The sequence below is a fragment of the Rhinolophus hipposideros genome (assembly GCF_964194185.1).
Source record: "Rhinolophus hipposideros genome assembly, chromosome: 3".
Taxonomy (NCBI): Eukaryota; Metazoa; Chordata; class Mammalia; order Chiroptera; family Rhinolophidae; genus Rhinolophus; species Rhinolophus hipposideros.
In genome coordinates this window covers 93,257,896-93,272,740 of record NC_138049.1, presented here as the reverse complement: position 1 = coordinate 93,272,740, position 14,845 = coordinate 93,257,896, and the positions used below count along the sequence as shown (strand labels likewise).

The following is a 14,845-nucleotide window of genomic DNA, read 5'->3' as shown; positions in this document are numbered from 1 at the left end:
ACAGCAGAATTAAGTTGCTCAAATATTTGGTTTCAAACTGATTTACTGCTATGTCAACTTGTAAACCACTGGAGACTCATTAAAATGGGACTAAGGCTGTGTTAGAATAGTTGTGTCCTGAGCCTCACCTGGTGTGTGTCACGAAAGATTATCAGTTTCTTACCTAAATGCTTCTGTAAGAATGCCAGTGAAGCCTTGTTGGTAAGATCAATAGCTACCTTCGAATCTATTGCTCCTTGTAATGTAAACATATGTCCAATCATTTTGCCAGTTGCAAAAGTGAAGTCAGCAAAATTCTGATGGACTGAACCCCTGAAAGATAAATGAGACATTTCACAAATCACATTGTCTGATCAAATTAACTTTTGTAGTTAGGGTGCAGGAAAGACACTAGCCTGGTTGACTTATTCACCAATAACCAAAGAAACAAAACTTATTGACTTGATCTCCTTAGTATGCATTTGAGGGTCACAGACTATTGATGTAGGGAATCCAACCATACACACTCGTCTTTCCTTCTAGAGAATACCAAGATTCCTGTCTTGCTTGGCATCTTGTCTTTTAGAAGAAATGATTCCAGCTTTTTAGAGGACTAGAATACTTGCAATTTGAGTAGATGGAATGTGTTATATGTAGGAGGGACGCTGGACCCAGAGCCAGGATCCTGCTCCCTGACCACTACCACTTAACTTGATATCTATTTGATGCTAATCAAATACACTTTAGATTTAAGCCTTGGATTAAGTAGATTAAAAACAAAACAAAACACTTCTCCTTGTATTATTTAAACTGTAAGCACCTTACAAATACCACTATACTGCACTTTAAATTCACCAACAGCCTACCATCGAATAGAATGGCCTTTTTCAGTGCTCATTTTCTATTACTTCTGGGACATTTGACACTTGATTTTCTTGCATTTTTTTCCTCTTTGTTTCCTTGATATTGCACCTTCACCTCTTTTCCTCCACTCTGTTCTTTACTAGCCCTTCGCCTAAATGTCGGCCTTTCTCAAGGTTCTACTCGCAAACCAATTCTTTTCTCACTTTGTGGCCTCATCTACTCCAAAAGTTTCCCTCTATAATATCCAAAGTCTATGCCTTTCCAATTTGTGGACAGACATCTCTACCTAGACTTCCCAGTCTCAAAAAATCCCAAGGGTTAAAACACATCTTCTCAGCCCCACTTGATACACGTCTTCCCTTTTCACTTTGCAGCTGCCTATCAGCAAACTGCCATCCTTTTTGTTATCTACACTCAAAACAGAGCCAGACGCATCAAGAAGGTAGACACAGGGTCGTGAGAGAGCTGAGAGCAGAAGCCTGGATGCTGCCAACAGTAGGGGACTGGCCTGAGGAGAAAGAGAGAGTGGGGGAAAAAGGGCAGGAGCAGCCTAATGACAAGAAAAGCAGAAAAGAGTGGGGCTGTGGTATCCAGAGAAGTAGGGATAGTCAACAATATAAACTGGATGCAGAGAGAAAGGGTGACCCTGCAGACAGGCTGCTGGGCCTTTTATACGCTCACTAGGATCAGCTTCAGCACAGTGGTGGGGGTTCAGGAAGCTAGACCACAGGAGTCAAGAAAATGGAAGTAAGGCCATGAAATATTAAATACAAGCTATTCTTTCAAGGTTTCTAGCAGAGAAGAGAAGAAAAAGATAGCGTGAGAGCCTAGTAGAAAGTAGGGTAGAGGAAAGGTTAGGTGCTTTCTACTGTTTCTCTTCTAGAATTGGACTTGCACATACAAATATGCTATATTGAAGTCTTTACCTTATCTAGACTTTTCCTTGCCATCTACCTAAACTCTCTGGATCCTTCAAGACCCAGTTCTACTCCCATCTCTTCCAAGCAGCCTTTTCTAACCATCTGTGTTGGAAAAGACCCCCTCCATTCTCTGAACCTGTAGTGTTGGTTACCTATACTGTATGTATTTCTTTCCTGCCTGTCTCTTTTATTCTCCTTTTAAGTCAGGGTGTCCAAAATTTTTTCAACGTTTTTCACCAAGGGCCGTATGTGGTAAAATACACAAACAGCCGGGCCACTCACTAGAGGTGAAGTACGTATTGCCTCACCTGGTTTATTTAAGTAAAACTAAATGTATTTTTGGAATTTGCTGCGGGCCAATTAAAAATGGATTGTGGGCCGCAGTTGGCCCTCAGGCCGCAGTTTGGACACCCCTGTTCTAAATAAACCAGGTATCAAGTAGGAGAGGGGTGAGCTCTATCTTTGCTTTGTAACATCTCATTGTGAGCTGAAAACCCTATTGGCATTTTTTTTTTACATCCATGATATAAGCATATTGCCAACAAAGGGGGTCCCCATTATAGTTTGGGGGAATTCATAAATTCATATTCTTTCCAAATAGGTAAATACATTGCAGGTCTCAACAAATGATCTGACTTTTTTTCCTAAAGAATTCCTAGTCCAGCTTGCCGACGGAATGCTTCCTCCTGCCCCAGCCCCCAAAATGTGTAACCTGACCTTATGCTTACATAAAAATAGAACACTTCCTGTACAGATTTTAATTATCACTATATGAGCGGCACATAGTAATTTGCATTTTAAAAGCAGTAAGCCTAACTGCACGTAGAGCCTCAGATTTTCTAAGGTTCTCCCTTATTGAAAATCAAAACAACAAACTTAACAATACTTTAATGGCTACCCCATGATATCTGTTGATGTTTATCCACATTTTAAGTTTCTGTTTCAGATGCTGAAATAAGTCAGTTCCTGCCACTTACTTGATTGTAATCATTTTTCTTTCTTTACCAGGTGAGTCGCATTCTTTCATTTTTATGATATTAGCAGGATATTGGAACCGTTCAGAGTTGATAAAGAAAAGGGGCTGAGAAAAATTGGAGAGTACTTCTTCAGCCAGCGGAAGCATCCATGCGTCCAGGGCAATACCACACCTGCAGGTGTTGACAAGGATAAAAGAAGGCTGTTTACACACTGGCCGACACGCAGGACTTTGTAATGATGCTGAGATTAATGGACAGACCCACAGTGGTTTGTTATGGATTATCTCCCTGGCATTACTACTTCATGGGAGAAGGAGATATGATTAGCTTTATAAGGTAGTAGACTTGGAGTTATATAATCACTTCCTTTAGGAGGCATTTAGTAATTATGACCTTTAGAAAAATCTACTACTGTCCTTAAAATTTTATTCATTTTTTTTGTTACATTATTTTCAAAACAAATTTTTTTAAAAAGTCATAATTTCTTCAGAATTGTGGGGTGTCTGAGAAAATTCAGTACGTGCACCTGTGCCCCTGTGTTTCCAGGCCTTCTGGATGCTCCATCATCTATTTATTATACCATTTTTAGAGAAATGATTAGACCCATTGCTTTATATCTAGAGGTGGGTGCTTCAGCTGAGAAAGTGTCTGGGCATTGAAGAAAAACATATGGGGCATATTAGTTGAAAATGTAACTAGTTTTCTTTTTAAAAGATGTATCTTGACCTCTTGGACACTCGTGTTCTATGTGCTACATGAATGAAAGAAGAGAATTCCCTTATATTGAAACAGATTTTAAGAAATGTGAGATGAAGTTTCACAAATGACCCTGTCCCTTCCTGAATGGGTGACTCTACATGATCTCATCAGTCTGGGATGAAGGGGTTCAAGAAAGAAAATGTTTCTACAAGTTAGAAGACTGGTCCCGACTCCCACCCAAATAACTATGTAATTTCAGACCTCACTCCAAAGTAAAGTTGAAAAAAAATTAGTTAAAAATACCCTGCCAGTTGGGGAAGTGTAGACTATAAGGTAGCAATATTATGATCACAATCATTATGTCACAGATAAAATGTGTATGTAAAGATAAATTTCCAAGAGACAATGTTAAGTTCTCAAACAGATAAATAAGAATGATGAGGGAAAATCTATAGGGGTGGGGAGAGTATTTAACAGCAGTAAAAGTAGGTGGTTTCTGCCTGGGAAAATTCTCATAGAGTACTTCATGGAGGCAAAAGAACAGACGTGTAAGCCACACAGGATCCCTTTCTCCCTAAGAATTCAATAAACTTCTGTCTCACACGGGTTATCACTCCCCCTCTTCCAATAAATTACTGTTGTCTGTCTTTACCTCATTCTCTTACCTGAATCTCTGGTCATCGTTAAGAGCCTGAATAACCGTGGCTCCACCAAAAGAATGTCCCATTACTGCTATTTTATTCCTATCGATAGAGTCCTATGTGAAAAAGCAGGGTATGAATTCGTAACCATCTGATAGGTTGTCAGAAGAATAAACTGAATAATTGTGTGAATCATACAATTATTATTCAATTGATGGGCATGGTTACGTACCTTGATTTCTTATAAAAGAAATACACACATATACAAATATACATATACATAATCCACACACATAAATATGTGTATACAAACACACAATATATTTTATACACGCACACGCACGCACACATGGTGCCAAAAAAATGTATACACATTTTAAGAAAGGAAAAAGCTATTAAAATTGTAATTGCTATTACAATTGTAATTGTGATTGTAAAAGCTATTAAAATTGCAATAAATGACGCTAGCATTCATTTGAGTAACGCTATATTTTGAGTGACCCTCATACTACACACTGCTACCGTAATTCAATTAAACTTCGAAAAGTAATACATAGATAACATCTCTTAGAATGTGTACATTTTTTGGCACCCCCAGTACATGTATGTTAAGCGTTAGTAAAAGTTCAGAAGTGAATTAATGGTCGTCCTAATCACCCACACTTAACACAGCAGCACCAGTGCCAACTTCTCCCTCTCCCCACTCCATATTTATTAGTTTGTTCATTCCGTGAGGATTCACTGAACACCTACTCTGTGCCAGGCATTGGAGTTCATTTTCAGTGAGCTCACAGTTTACTAGAGAAGAAAGAGGCACAGATGCATGATGTGGATACAATAGAGAGGTACCAAGAAGTAGACACAATAGAAGCTAACGCAGCCCAGGGCTGGTCCACGAAAGCTTTTCTTAGAGCAGGGGATGCCTGACTTGAGTTGACAATTAAGCAGAACTTAGCGAGGAGAGTGTGTCAGGCCAAGAGGATACGTACAAAGACATGGAGACTGGAGAGAGAGGGGCTGGTTGGGGAACAACAAATGCTTCACCATGTCTGGAGAATGGACCATCATCTTATACTCAAACTAAAGTACTTCCGGTTCCCTCTCTTCCCTGTATTCCACCATCCACATCCATTTTTTAGTCTTTGTTTATGTGGTCCACTGGCCTGATATTCTACCTCCCCGCCCAACATTTTATCTAAAACTTCTGACCAACTTTCTGGGAACAAGCTCAAAAACATGCAGGAGCCACCCAAGAATTACAGTACTTTCAATGGAGATATTAAGTTGAACCCTATGAAATTGACATTTTTGTAGACGGTTGTCAATTTTATATAAAGTTCAACCTAATACATTCCTTGTTGCTGTAATATTTGACCTGTAAATTTTTGCAGCCCTTTATCATGCTGTACCTTGTATGACAGCAGAAATGCAGACAATAAAAAACAAGAAAGAACTACAGGTCAAGGGAAAAAGGCTTTTTTTTTTAGCTCACCTTCAGTTGTTTTATGTCAAACTCTAAATCCAATACATTCTTCGTTTCACAGTCAACGCAAAGTATCAAATCGAGAGCTCGGGAGCACTCCTTTGCTCTTAGCTGTACCTGATATGATTATTGGGAGAAGGAAATGACAAAGTAAACAGCTGCAACACCTACTTTTAAAGTTTGCATAGAGCTTGCAGGTGGGAAAAACAATCAGTTGCTTTTAATCTGGAAATGTCTAAGCAGTTAGTGATTAGGAAACAACCTAGCATCATGACATAGACCTCAGCTTTGCAGGTAACTAAAGCTTGGTCCAAATCCCAGCTCTGTCACTTCTCCACAGGATGACCATGGAAGACTTACTTAACTTCTCTGGGCTTCCATTTATTGTACAGCAATGCCTACTTCCGTGAGATGGGGGTGAGATTAAAGGCAATAACGCATGTAAAGCACCTGATTGGCACAGGGTGGAAGCCAGTGTGCTTTATTTCACTTAATTTTCCCAAGAGCCCTGTGTGAAGGATACTGTTATTATTTTGTAACAGAGAAAACATGGAAGCAAGACAAAGAGAGTAAGTAACTTGTCCAGGACCGCCCACTACAAAGCGATGGCGCCAGGATTCACACGTAGAAAGTTGGATCTTAAGGCCTGGACTCTTAATACTATCTCCTCCTCTCTGAAAAGTAGTCTTTTCTTATATTGCCTGTGGCAGTGGGGAGGGGGATCTCTGAATTTATTTTGATATTTTAAAATTCTAATGCAAAAGAATTCTGTATATTCACTGTCATCTCCCAGAATTTTTGTCTTTGTGTTTTACTATGATCCAAACTTTTCACTGAGGGACTTTTATTACTCAGAGAATCTTCTGACAGACCTTTTGGGAATGGGACGTAAGAGAGTGAGGAGCACAGCTGGTCCTGTGTGAAGTTAAATTAGCAAATGTCATCATTTTGTATATGCTTTTTAGTTATCGTGTCACCTCTACTCTTAGTGCATTGTACCTGCTCGTTTCGTAGAGGCACCTCCTCCTCCCCATGTTTTAGGGTTTTAAGATAGAGCCAAGTCTTTTTCCCCTTTTCTGCAGCAGATTGGTCGTTGTAATAGTAAGTCGCAGAGGCAGATCCATCTCTACAATACAAACAGAGTCAATCACTTAGGCTTTCTCATCTCACCCTTAATCCTCATCCCCATCCTTGACGCAACCTCACTCTGATCTTTCTGACTTTCTTTTCTTCTTCCACACTACCTTTTTTATTTTAAAATCAGAGAGGCCCCAAGGGACTTCTAAGAAAAAACCACTGTGAGTGAACCAAACCCATTACATCTTCCCAATTCTGGGAGGCCATGTTGAAAACTCACTCCTGGAATCAAATCCCAGCACTGTCACTTATTAGCTGGGAGGCTTTGGGCAAATTACCCTTTCTCAGTTTCGTTTTCCTCCTCCTTAAAACAGTGGTGTGCGACTACAACACACAAAAATACTCTAGAAACGCTAGCTTTTTAAAAAAATTCTTGACAGTCTAACCCAGTCTCCTTTTTTTTTTCTCTTCATGTAATCATTGTTGATGATCCAATCAACAGTTTTTATAAGCCTTTAGGAAAAGTTAGAGCCCGGCTACATACCAGGTGACGTACCTGTGTTCTACGACAGCAACAATAAACCCATGAGATGCCAGGTCCATGCCTATAGCAGAATAAATTGTCCTTCAAAACAAAAAAAGGGAGGCATTCAACTACCAGTCATAGTTACAAGGAGAGGTTCACTAATGAACCTGGGCCCTGGGGTAAAGCAGAGAGCTGTGGTTCTCAAAGGAAGGGAGGGGGACCGTTTTGCCCCTCAGGGAGAGATTTGACAATGTCTGGCGGCCTTTTCATTATCATAAGTTGGGAGAAGGTGCTACTGATATCTAGTGGGTAGGGGTACGCAGCTAAACCATACAATGCACAGGACTACACAACACGAAATTATCCAATCCAAAACATCAATGTTACCAAGGCCGAGAAACGCTGGAGCTCTGATTATATAAATACAGACGGTGCCCCAAAAATGTATACACATTTTAAGAAAGGAAAAAAACTGTATTAAAATTGTAATACTCAATATATACCGATAACAAAACATGAATACAAATCACGTTTGACTTCTACAATTACAAGAGATGCTCAAAGCGGTTACCATCAGTGTAATATTAATACATTTTCTTTTATTTCTTAAAATGTGTGTACATTCTTAAAATGTGTATACATATATTGCCTTCGAGAGCCCTGGGTTTTAAACGTGACTCTGCCACTTACCAGCTCCATGACTTTAGGTAACTACTGAATTTTTGTCCTCACCTGTATAATGAGGCTAATAAAGCCTCTGCTTTAGGAGAGTTGAAGGTTCTGATACGATAATGTATGTAGGAAGGCGGTACAGTGTGGGGCTTAAGAGAGAAGGACCTGCAGTCTGAACACTGCGTTCGAATCCTGGCTCCCACTGATTAGGTGTCTACCTTGGATAAGTCACCTGTCTTACCTCTGCCTTGGTTTATTTGTCTGTAGATGCGTGATGCTGTGACAGTATGGCACCTAGTGAGATTATTGTAAGGATTAAATAGGTTAATACCTTTTCAGTACTGATAATATGTCTAAAAACAGGGGCATTACTGAACACGTTAGCTGTTGTTTAAATGATTGGACAGGGAGAGATGGTTAAAAAATCATGTGCTAAGCGACTACATTTATAACCCCCTTCCAGGTTTTCATTTCGCACAATCTTCTCATGTCATGCATTCAGTAGAAAATGTCCAGAGTATAAAGGAAGTAGGTAGGAACTATGTTTTCTACTCCTAAAGATGCAGGACCTACTCACTAAGGGAAAATCATCTAGTAAGGAATCGGCAAACCTTTTCTGTAAAAGGCCGGAGAATAAATGTGTCCAATTCTGCAGGCCATACATTATTTGTCACAACAACTCAACTCTGCTATTGTAGCACAAAAGTAGCCATAGACAGTGTGAAAAGCAAATGAGTATGGCTGTGTGCCAGTACAACAGTATGTACAGAAGTAGGCAGCAGGCCAGGTGTGGCCCTGGAATTCTAATCGGCCAGTCTAGTAGAAATCAAATAACTAGCTAGACTACAATTAAAGAACTGAAGATAATTTCTTATCCCAGATGCTACCAAATTTCCTAGCTAAAAGCCACCTTCTCTTTTCTGAAAGTCGTATCATCCCCCCTGAGGTGGAAGATGGGGAGGAGGCAATTGTGAAGACATAAGAAGTGGAGAGGGTTTGGCGGTCATGAAAATGTGCCACTCAGATACCAGTCATAGAGACTGTCGTTGACCAAAGCCCCCACTCAGCTCTTGCCCCTCTCATCCATGACCACATACATGTAAGCCAAGCTCCCTGCAGGTTACACCCAGGGACCGGACACAGTGTGCATGCCACGCAGGCCCATTCCTGGGAGATGCAGGACGCCTCTCATGAGCAACTTGGGGTCAAGCACCCCTTCCATTGGCCTGACCCAATATTTCTTAGGACTGTGCTGTAGTCTGATACTTTTCATACCCAGTCCTTCTCTGTTTCTCATTTTGAGAGTGTAAATACTATAATATAGAAGGACAACAGTCAGAAATGCAACAATCTCTCTTCTCTGTTGTGAGGCTAGTCTCCATGAACTGGAAGGAGGAGAAGACAGGGCTAGGCCTAAAGGATAGATCACACCCAACTCTTGAGGAACCCCAACTCCTCCAGGACAAGGGCCAGCATGCCACTCCACAATCTGCTATTCCTTTTTTGGGATAAAACGCATTCAGGCATTAATCCCTAGAGGCTGAAACTGTTCAACCACTCAAGTTTTACCTGAATGCTCCAAGACCGTGAGAAAAAACAATTAGTGGATATTTTTCACCGGTCCTCAGAGGGGAATTCCAGCTTACAGGAGTTGTCATTGATCCTAGTCAGAAATGGAAGAATATAATTAGTGTTTTCTCTGACTTGAATGTTGCTGGTTAATTTAAGCCTACATCTCGTTAGTATAAAATCCCAACCCATGGAATTTATATTTTTATGCATTAATAGCATATTCATAAAAAAGTCTCTTACTAGATACCCACTGACCAAGGACCCGAACCATGTATTGTTTTCCTAAGACCATAGGATCATTCATTAATTATCAGTTCTCCTGGCCAGCTCTGAACTTAACACGAGACCTCTTTATATGTATAGGTGTGTTGGGGAAGGCTATTTCTCATTACCAATCCCAGATTTTGGCAACACTTCAAAGGGAGTGTTCCGAAACCAAACTACTAGTAAAGCTCAGGAACACTGCAACCCAGAGTCTATGAATTGGAGATTCCTCTCTTTCTAACCAGATCAAGAGAAAGGTGGAGAGACCGCTGACTTCATACTCAGATGTGGCTTTGAGTATGATAGTTCTGCCATTTACTAGCTATTGACCTCGGGCAAGTTAAGAGAACTCTCTACACTTCAGATTACTTTTCTGTAAAATGAAGGAAATGATCATCTATTTAATAGGGCTTTTGTGAGAATTACATTTAAGTAGGTAACATGTAAACTACCTATTCAGTCACATAATACAAGGCACAAAAAATGGAAGGTACTGTCTTTTCTTCCATTACTTCTCAATTCTTACTGCCATTATCATCAATTATTTGTGTTTCATTTTCTCATCTATAAAGTGGAGACATGATCATGAAGATTGAATGTGATGATTGGTACGGGAGTGATTTATAAGTTATTCGATCACCATAAAGATGTGTAGTTATAATATTTTCATCATTTCTATTATAAGTGGTTTTTCAGAAAACTCCAAGGACATGTTTAAAATAAATGCCAAAAGCTGTAGGTAGTTTTGAGGGGGGAATCTAAAGATATAGTTAACACCAGCCCAACAGTAGTGTCTGGTTAAACAGATAAGGAGGAAAAAGTCTATATTAGTGAAATGTAGACAAATAGAGTGATGAATGCACATCAGATTGTCTAAGGGAGAGAGGCTAGTCCCTTAGAGGTGGGTGATGGGAATGAGAGTAGATTCTTCTAATTTATACTAAGAAATAAGCATCAGCCCAGCTGCTACTCTCACCACATCATTGCTCCCTCACAGTACAGAAGAAAAAAAACTAAAGACCAGCCATCGTGAGATGTTACAGCCAGTCTGAAAGTCTGTTACTTCCATTCTCTCCACCCATCCCATTATATTCAGAATGGACAAAACAAGAATGCTTGCTTTGCTGATAGTTTACCTGGCCTTTGGCCTTTTAAGAAATATGTACTTTCTTTATCATCTTAGGAAGTTCAAACGAGAGAATCTACTTTGGTCTTTAACTGCCTGAAACTCTTGCTGTTTTCAAGGCTTTCTTATATTCTAGAGCCTACAAAGTGGGATCAACAGAAATCTTACCAAATAATGAGTTCAAAATTTTGCCCACAAGCCAGCGTGCTCCAAGAAATTTACTAAGACCAAAAAAATACTCTTTGTTTGGAATCCAAATGGTTTCAGAGTGCTCATCACTTTGGGATGGATAATACAAACGCAAGAAGGTACTCTAGAGGAAAGAAATCAATGCATATTTAGTGAAGTTGCTTCTCAAACAGATTCCAACAGCTATTTTGCCTATTTAATTAGTGGGGATCCAAATACCTCTGTTGCACATGGAGAGGTCCAGAGACTTTTAAAGATGCTGTCATAATTGCACGCAGTCAAAAGAGAAGAGAAATAGTACAACAATATTCTTTTTGAGTGGAAAAAAAAGTTTGAGCAGTTTGGTTTCATCCATTAAGGAAGGGAAAAATGGAGTTTATAAATCAAGTTAATCAGATGACAGCAATGGATTGGGGAATGACTTAACTAGCAAAAGGCCTCCTATGAAACAATGCAAATGGCAAAATGAGCCATCCTCAACGGAGGGCAAGGTCAAGTTTCAAAACCTCTAGTGAGCCATAGCAACAGTTAATATTACAATATAAGGCTAAGTGGCATTAAAGCATTACCTTATTAGTGTATTTAAACATCAAGTCTGTACAACTGACAGAATAAGGTCCGTTTCCTGTGGGGATTCTAGTTTGGCCAAACGTTGCAGCAGCCATCAGAGCTTGTAATTTACTGAACCGTGCTGAAAAACAGGTAAATGTTATCTCACTTGTCATCCATTACTCCCAGACTTTATTATGCAAATAAATTCCAAGGGAATCAAGTTTCTGTCCATAGTTTCTGGCCTCCTTCATCTCTTTCCTAACTCTTAAAAGACACAATCAATTATTAAGGGCCTGCTGTATGCAAAGTACCGTGTGGGGAGAAGGATGGAGGTAGCTACAGCCCTTCATCAAGACACTTACGAAGGGCACCTCCTAATACTTATCCTTCTGCTCCAATCCAGAGCATATTAAAAGCCACTTCCCAAATCTGTTTTTCCTAAACATAGACTTTGTCTCACATTTCTGATTTGCCCTTACAGCTTCCCATTGGGTATCTCCACCTGATGTCCTTCCATAGGAACAAGAAAGACAGTGGGCCAAAATGAAACTAAATAACCATCTAACTCCCCTTCCCCTTCCTCATTCTCTAGCCACAGAGACTGCAACCCCAGAATTTCCTATCTTGTGTATCCCAAATCAGAAACCTGGGGATCATCTTACTCTCCTACCTCTTTCTCACCAACTCCTTAAATTCAACTAAGTCTCAATTTGTAATATCTGTTTTCCATTTAGGATTATCTCTCCAATATACCCATGACCTTCAGGCTCACTCACTCATTTATACCTTCACTGTCCTTGACTAGACAGTTGCTATCTCTCCTAACTGTTCTATTTCTCTTGGATCTTGGCCTTTTCAAATGCAACATTCACCCAGCTCCAGGAGTGATTTAAAATACAAATGTCACCAGGTAATTCTTCTTACAATCCTTCAATGGCTTCCGATCATCAGGTGGTTTCTCATAAAGGAAGGATTATGTTGGAACCTTTTTGGGAGGCAGCTTGTAGGTGGTATTTGAATCTATACGTGCCTTCCCAAGCTATTTCCACTGATACTTGAGGCACAATTGTGACCCATCCTTCCAGTGTTCTGGATTTGAAACGTGTTCATAGGCACCCAAGCTAAACCCCAAATTCCTGGGCACTGTAAGAAAGACCCTCTGTGACCTGGAGGTCCATTGTCTCATACTCTTCTCCTGCTTTTTCCCTTCCATGTGCTCCAGCGCTCCGGAGCTATCCACTCGGCTGTTTGATGCCTCTGCACCTTTGTACATGTTATTCCCTGTTGTGGCAAATTCCTATTCAACCTTTAACATCTTGATTATATGAAGTCTTCTCTGAAGCCTTCCCTGATCTCCTAGACGTAATCATTTTACCCTTAGTATTACATCAATTCCCTGTATATATTTTCATCATTCTTCCTGTCATCTTACAATAAAATTACGTGTTTACACACTCTGTCTCCCACGGTAGGCTCTTTTTTAAGAGCTGTGTCTGTCTTTGTATCCTCAGATTGTAATACAATGTCTGGCACATAGTCAGTGCTCAATAAATATTTTTCAAAATAAGCCGAACAGTTTTTCACTGCCACTGGTCTCTCATTTCCATCAAATGCTTTATGGTATACATCTTTTCTTTTTAAAAAAAAAAAAAAAAAGATTTTAATAAAAGTATAGCTAACATACAATACATATGAGTTTGGGTATACACAGTAGATATTCAACTATAGACCTAAAGAAGTGATCACTAGATAAGTCCAACAACCATCTGACACCGTACCACGCTATCACAATATAATTGTCTATATTCCCCATGCTGTACATTACATCCCCATGACTTATTTGTTTTATACCTGGAAATTTGGACCTCTTATTCCCCTTCACCATACTCTCTTTTTAATTTTTTAATTACATTTGACACACAATGTTATTTTATATTAACTTCAGGTGTACAGCATACTAGTTAGACATTTATATAATTTAACAAGTGATCTTCCTAACTAGTTTAATACCCAACTAACACTATACATAGTTATTACTGTATCATTGACTATATTCCCTATGCTTTACTTTATAACCCCATGACTCTTTTATAACTATCAATTTGTACTTCTTAATCCCTTCACCTTTTTCACCCTGTCCCCTAACCTTCCCCATCTATCACCCACAAATCTAGTACCCATCTGACACAATACATAGTTATTACAATACTATAGACTATATTCCTTATGCTATACCCTACATCGCCATAACTAATTTGTAACAACAGATTTGTACTTTTTAATAACTTCCCCTTTTTCATTTACCTGCCAAACCCCTTCCCATCTGGCAACCATCAAAATGTTTATCTATGAGTTTGTTTCTGTTTTGTTCGTTAATTTTGTTCTTTAGATTCCACATACAAGTGAAATAACATTGCATCTGTCTTTCTCTGTCTGAGACTCCACTCAGCATAATATCTTCCAGGTCCATTCATGCTGCTGCAGATGGTGAGAACCCATTCCCTTCCCTGGTCAGGCAATATTCCATTGTATATACGTAGCACCTCTTCTTTATCCATTCATCCATCGATGGACACCCAGGCTGCCTCCACATCTTGGCCATTGTAAACAATGCTGCAATGAACATATGGATGCAGAGCGTTTGGGTTTCTTAGGGTAAATACCCAGAAGTGGGATTACTGGGTCTTTGTCTCTTCTTATAGCCTTAGCTTTAAAGTCTATTTTGTCTGGTGTAAGTATTGTTAATCCAGCTTTTTTGTTGTTGTTTGTTTCTATTTTCATAAAATAACTTTTTCCACCCCTTTACTTTCAGTCTGTGTGTGTCTTCAAATCTGAAGTAAGTCTCTTGTAGGCATAGGTAAGGGTTTTGTTTTCTTATCCATTGAGTCTCCATATATCTTTTGATTGGAGCATTTAATCCATTTACACTGAAAGTAATTGTTAAGAGATATGTACCTATTCCCATTTTATTATTCATAGTTTTCATCTTTTTTTTTTCCATCTTAAAGAGGTCCCTCTAACATTCTTTGTAACACTGGTTTAATGGTGATGATGAACTCCTTTTTAGCTTTTTCTTTCTGGGAAGCGCTTTATCTCTCCTTTGACTTTAAATGTTAGCCTTGTTGGGTAGAGTACCCTTGGTTGTAGGTCCTTGTTTTTCATCACATTTAATATTTTGTGCCAATCCCTTCTGTCCTGCAAAGTTTCTGTTGAGAAATCAGCTGACAAACTTATGGGAGCTCCCTTATAAATTACTAGTTGGCTTTCACGTACTACTTTTAGGATTTTCTCTTTGTCTTTAACC

At 39.4% G+C, this 14,845-nt stretch overlaps 1 protein-coding gene across 8 annotated transcripts in view; it reads right to left on the bottom strand.

The window, feature by feature from the left end:
- PLA2G7 (phospholipase A2 group VII) overlaps positions 1–14,845 on the bottom strand; it is a 45,534-nt gene that overhangs the window by 5,578 nt on the left and 25,111 nt on the right. For 7 of the 8 annotated variants that reach the window (XR_013993108.1, XM_081044845.1, XM_081044850.1 and 4 more), the window contains 9 exons: positions 11,559–11,680; positions 10,969–11,113; positions 9,408–9,501; positions 7,197–7,265; positions 6,563–6,689; positions 5,573–5,680; positions 4,105–4,196; positions 2,741–2,911; positions 164–312 (listed from right to left, as the gene is read on the bottom strand). Coding sequence is in view for 7 of the 8 variants with exons in the window: in XM_081044845.1 (XP_080900971.1) it covers positions 164–312; positions 2,741–2,911; positions 4,105–4,196; positions 5,573–5,680; positions 6,563–6,689; positions 7,197–7,265; positions 9,408–9,501; positions 10,969–11,113; positions 11,559–11,680 (1,077 nt within the window). In the remaining variant the exon portion in view is untranslated. The remainder of the gene's footprint in view (positions 1–163; positions 313–2,740; positions 2,912–4,104; positions 4,197–5,572; positions 5,681–6,562; positions 6,690–7,196; positions 7,266–9,407; positions 9,502–10,968; positions 11,114–11,558; positions 11,681–14,845) is intronic. The other variant, XM_081044851.1, reaches the window with a different exon arrangement.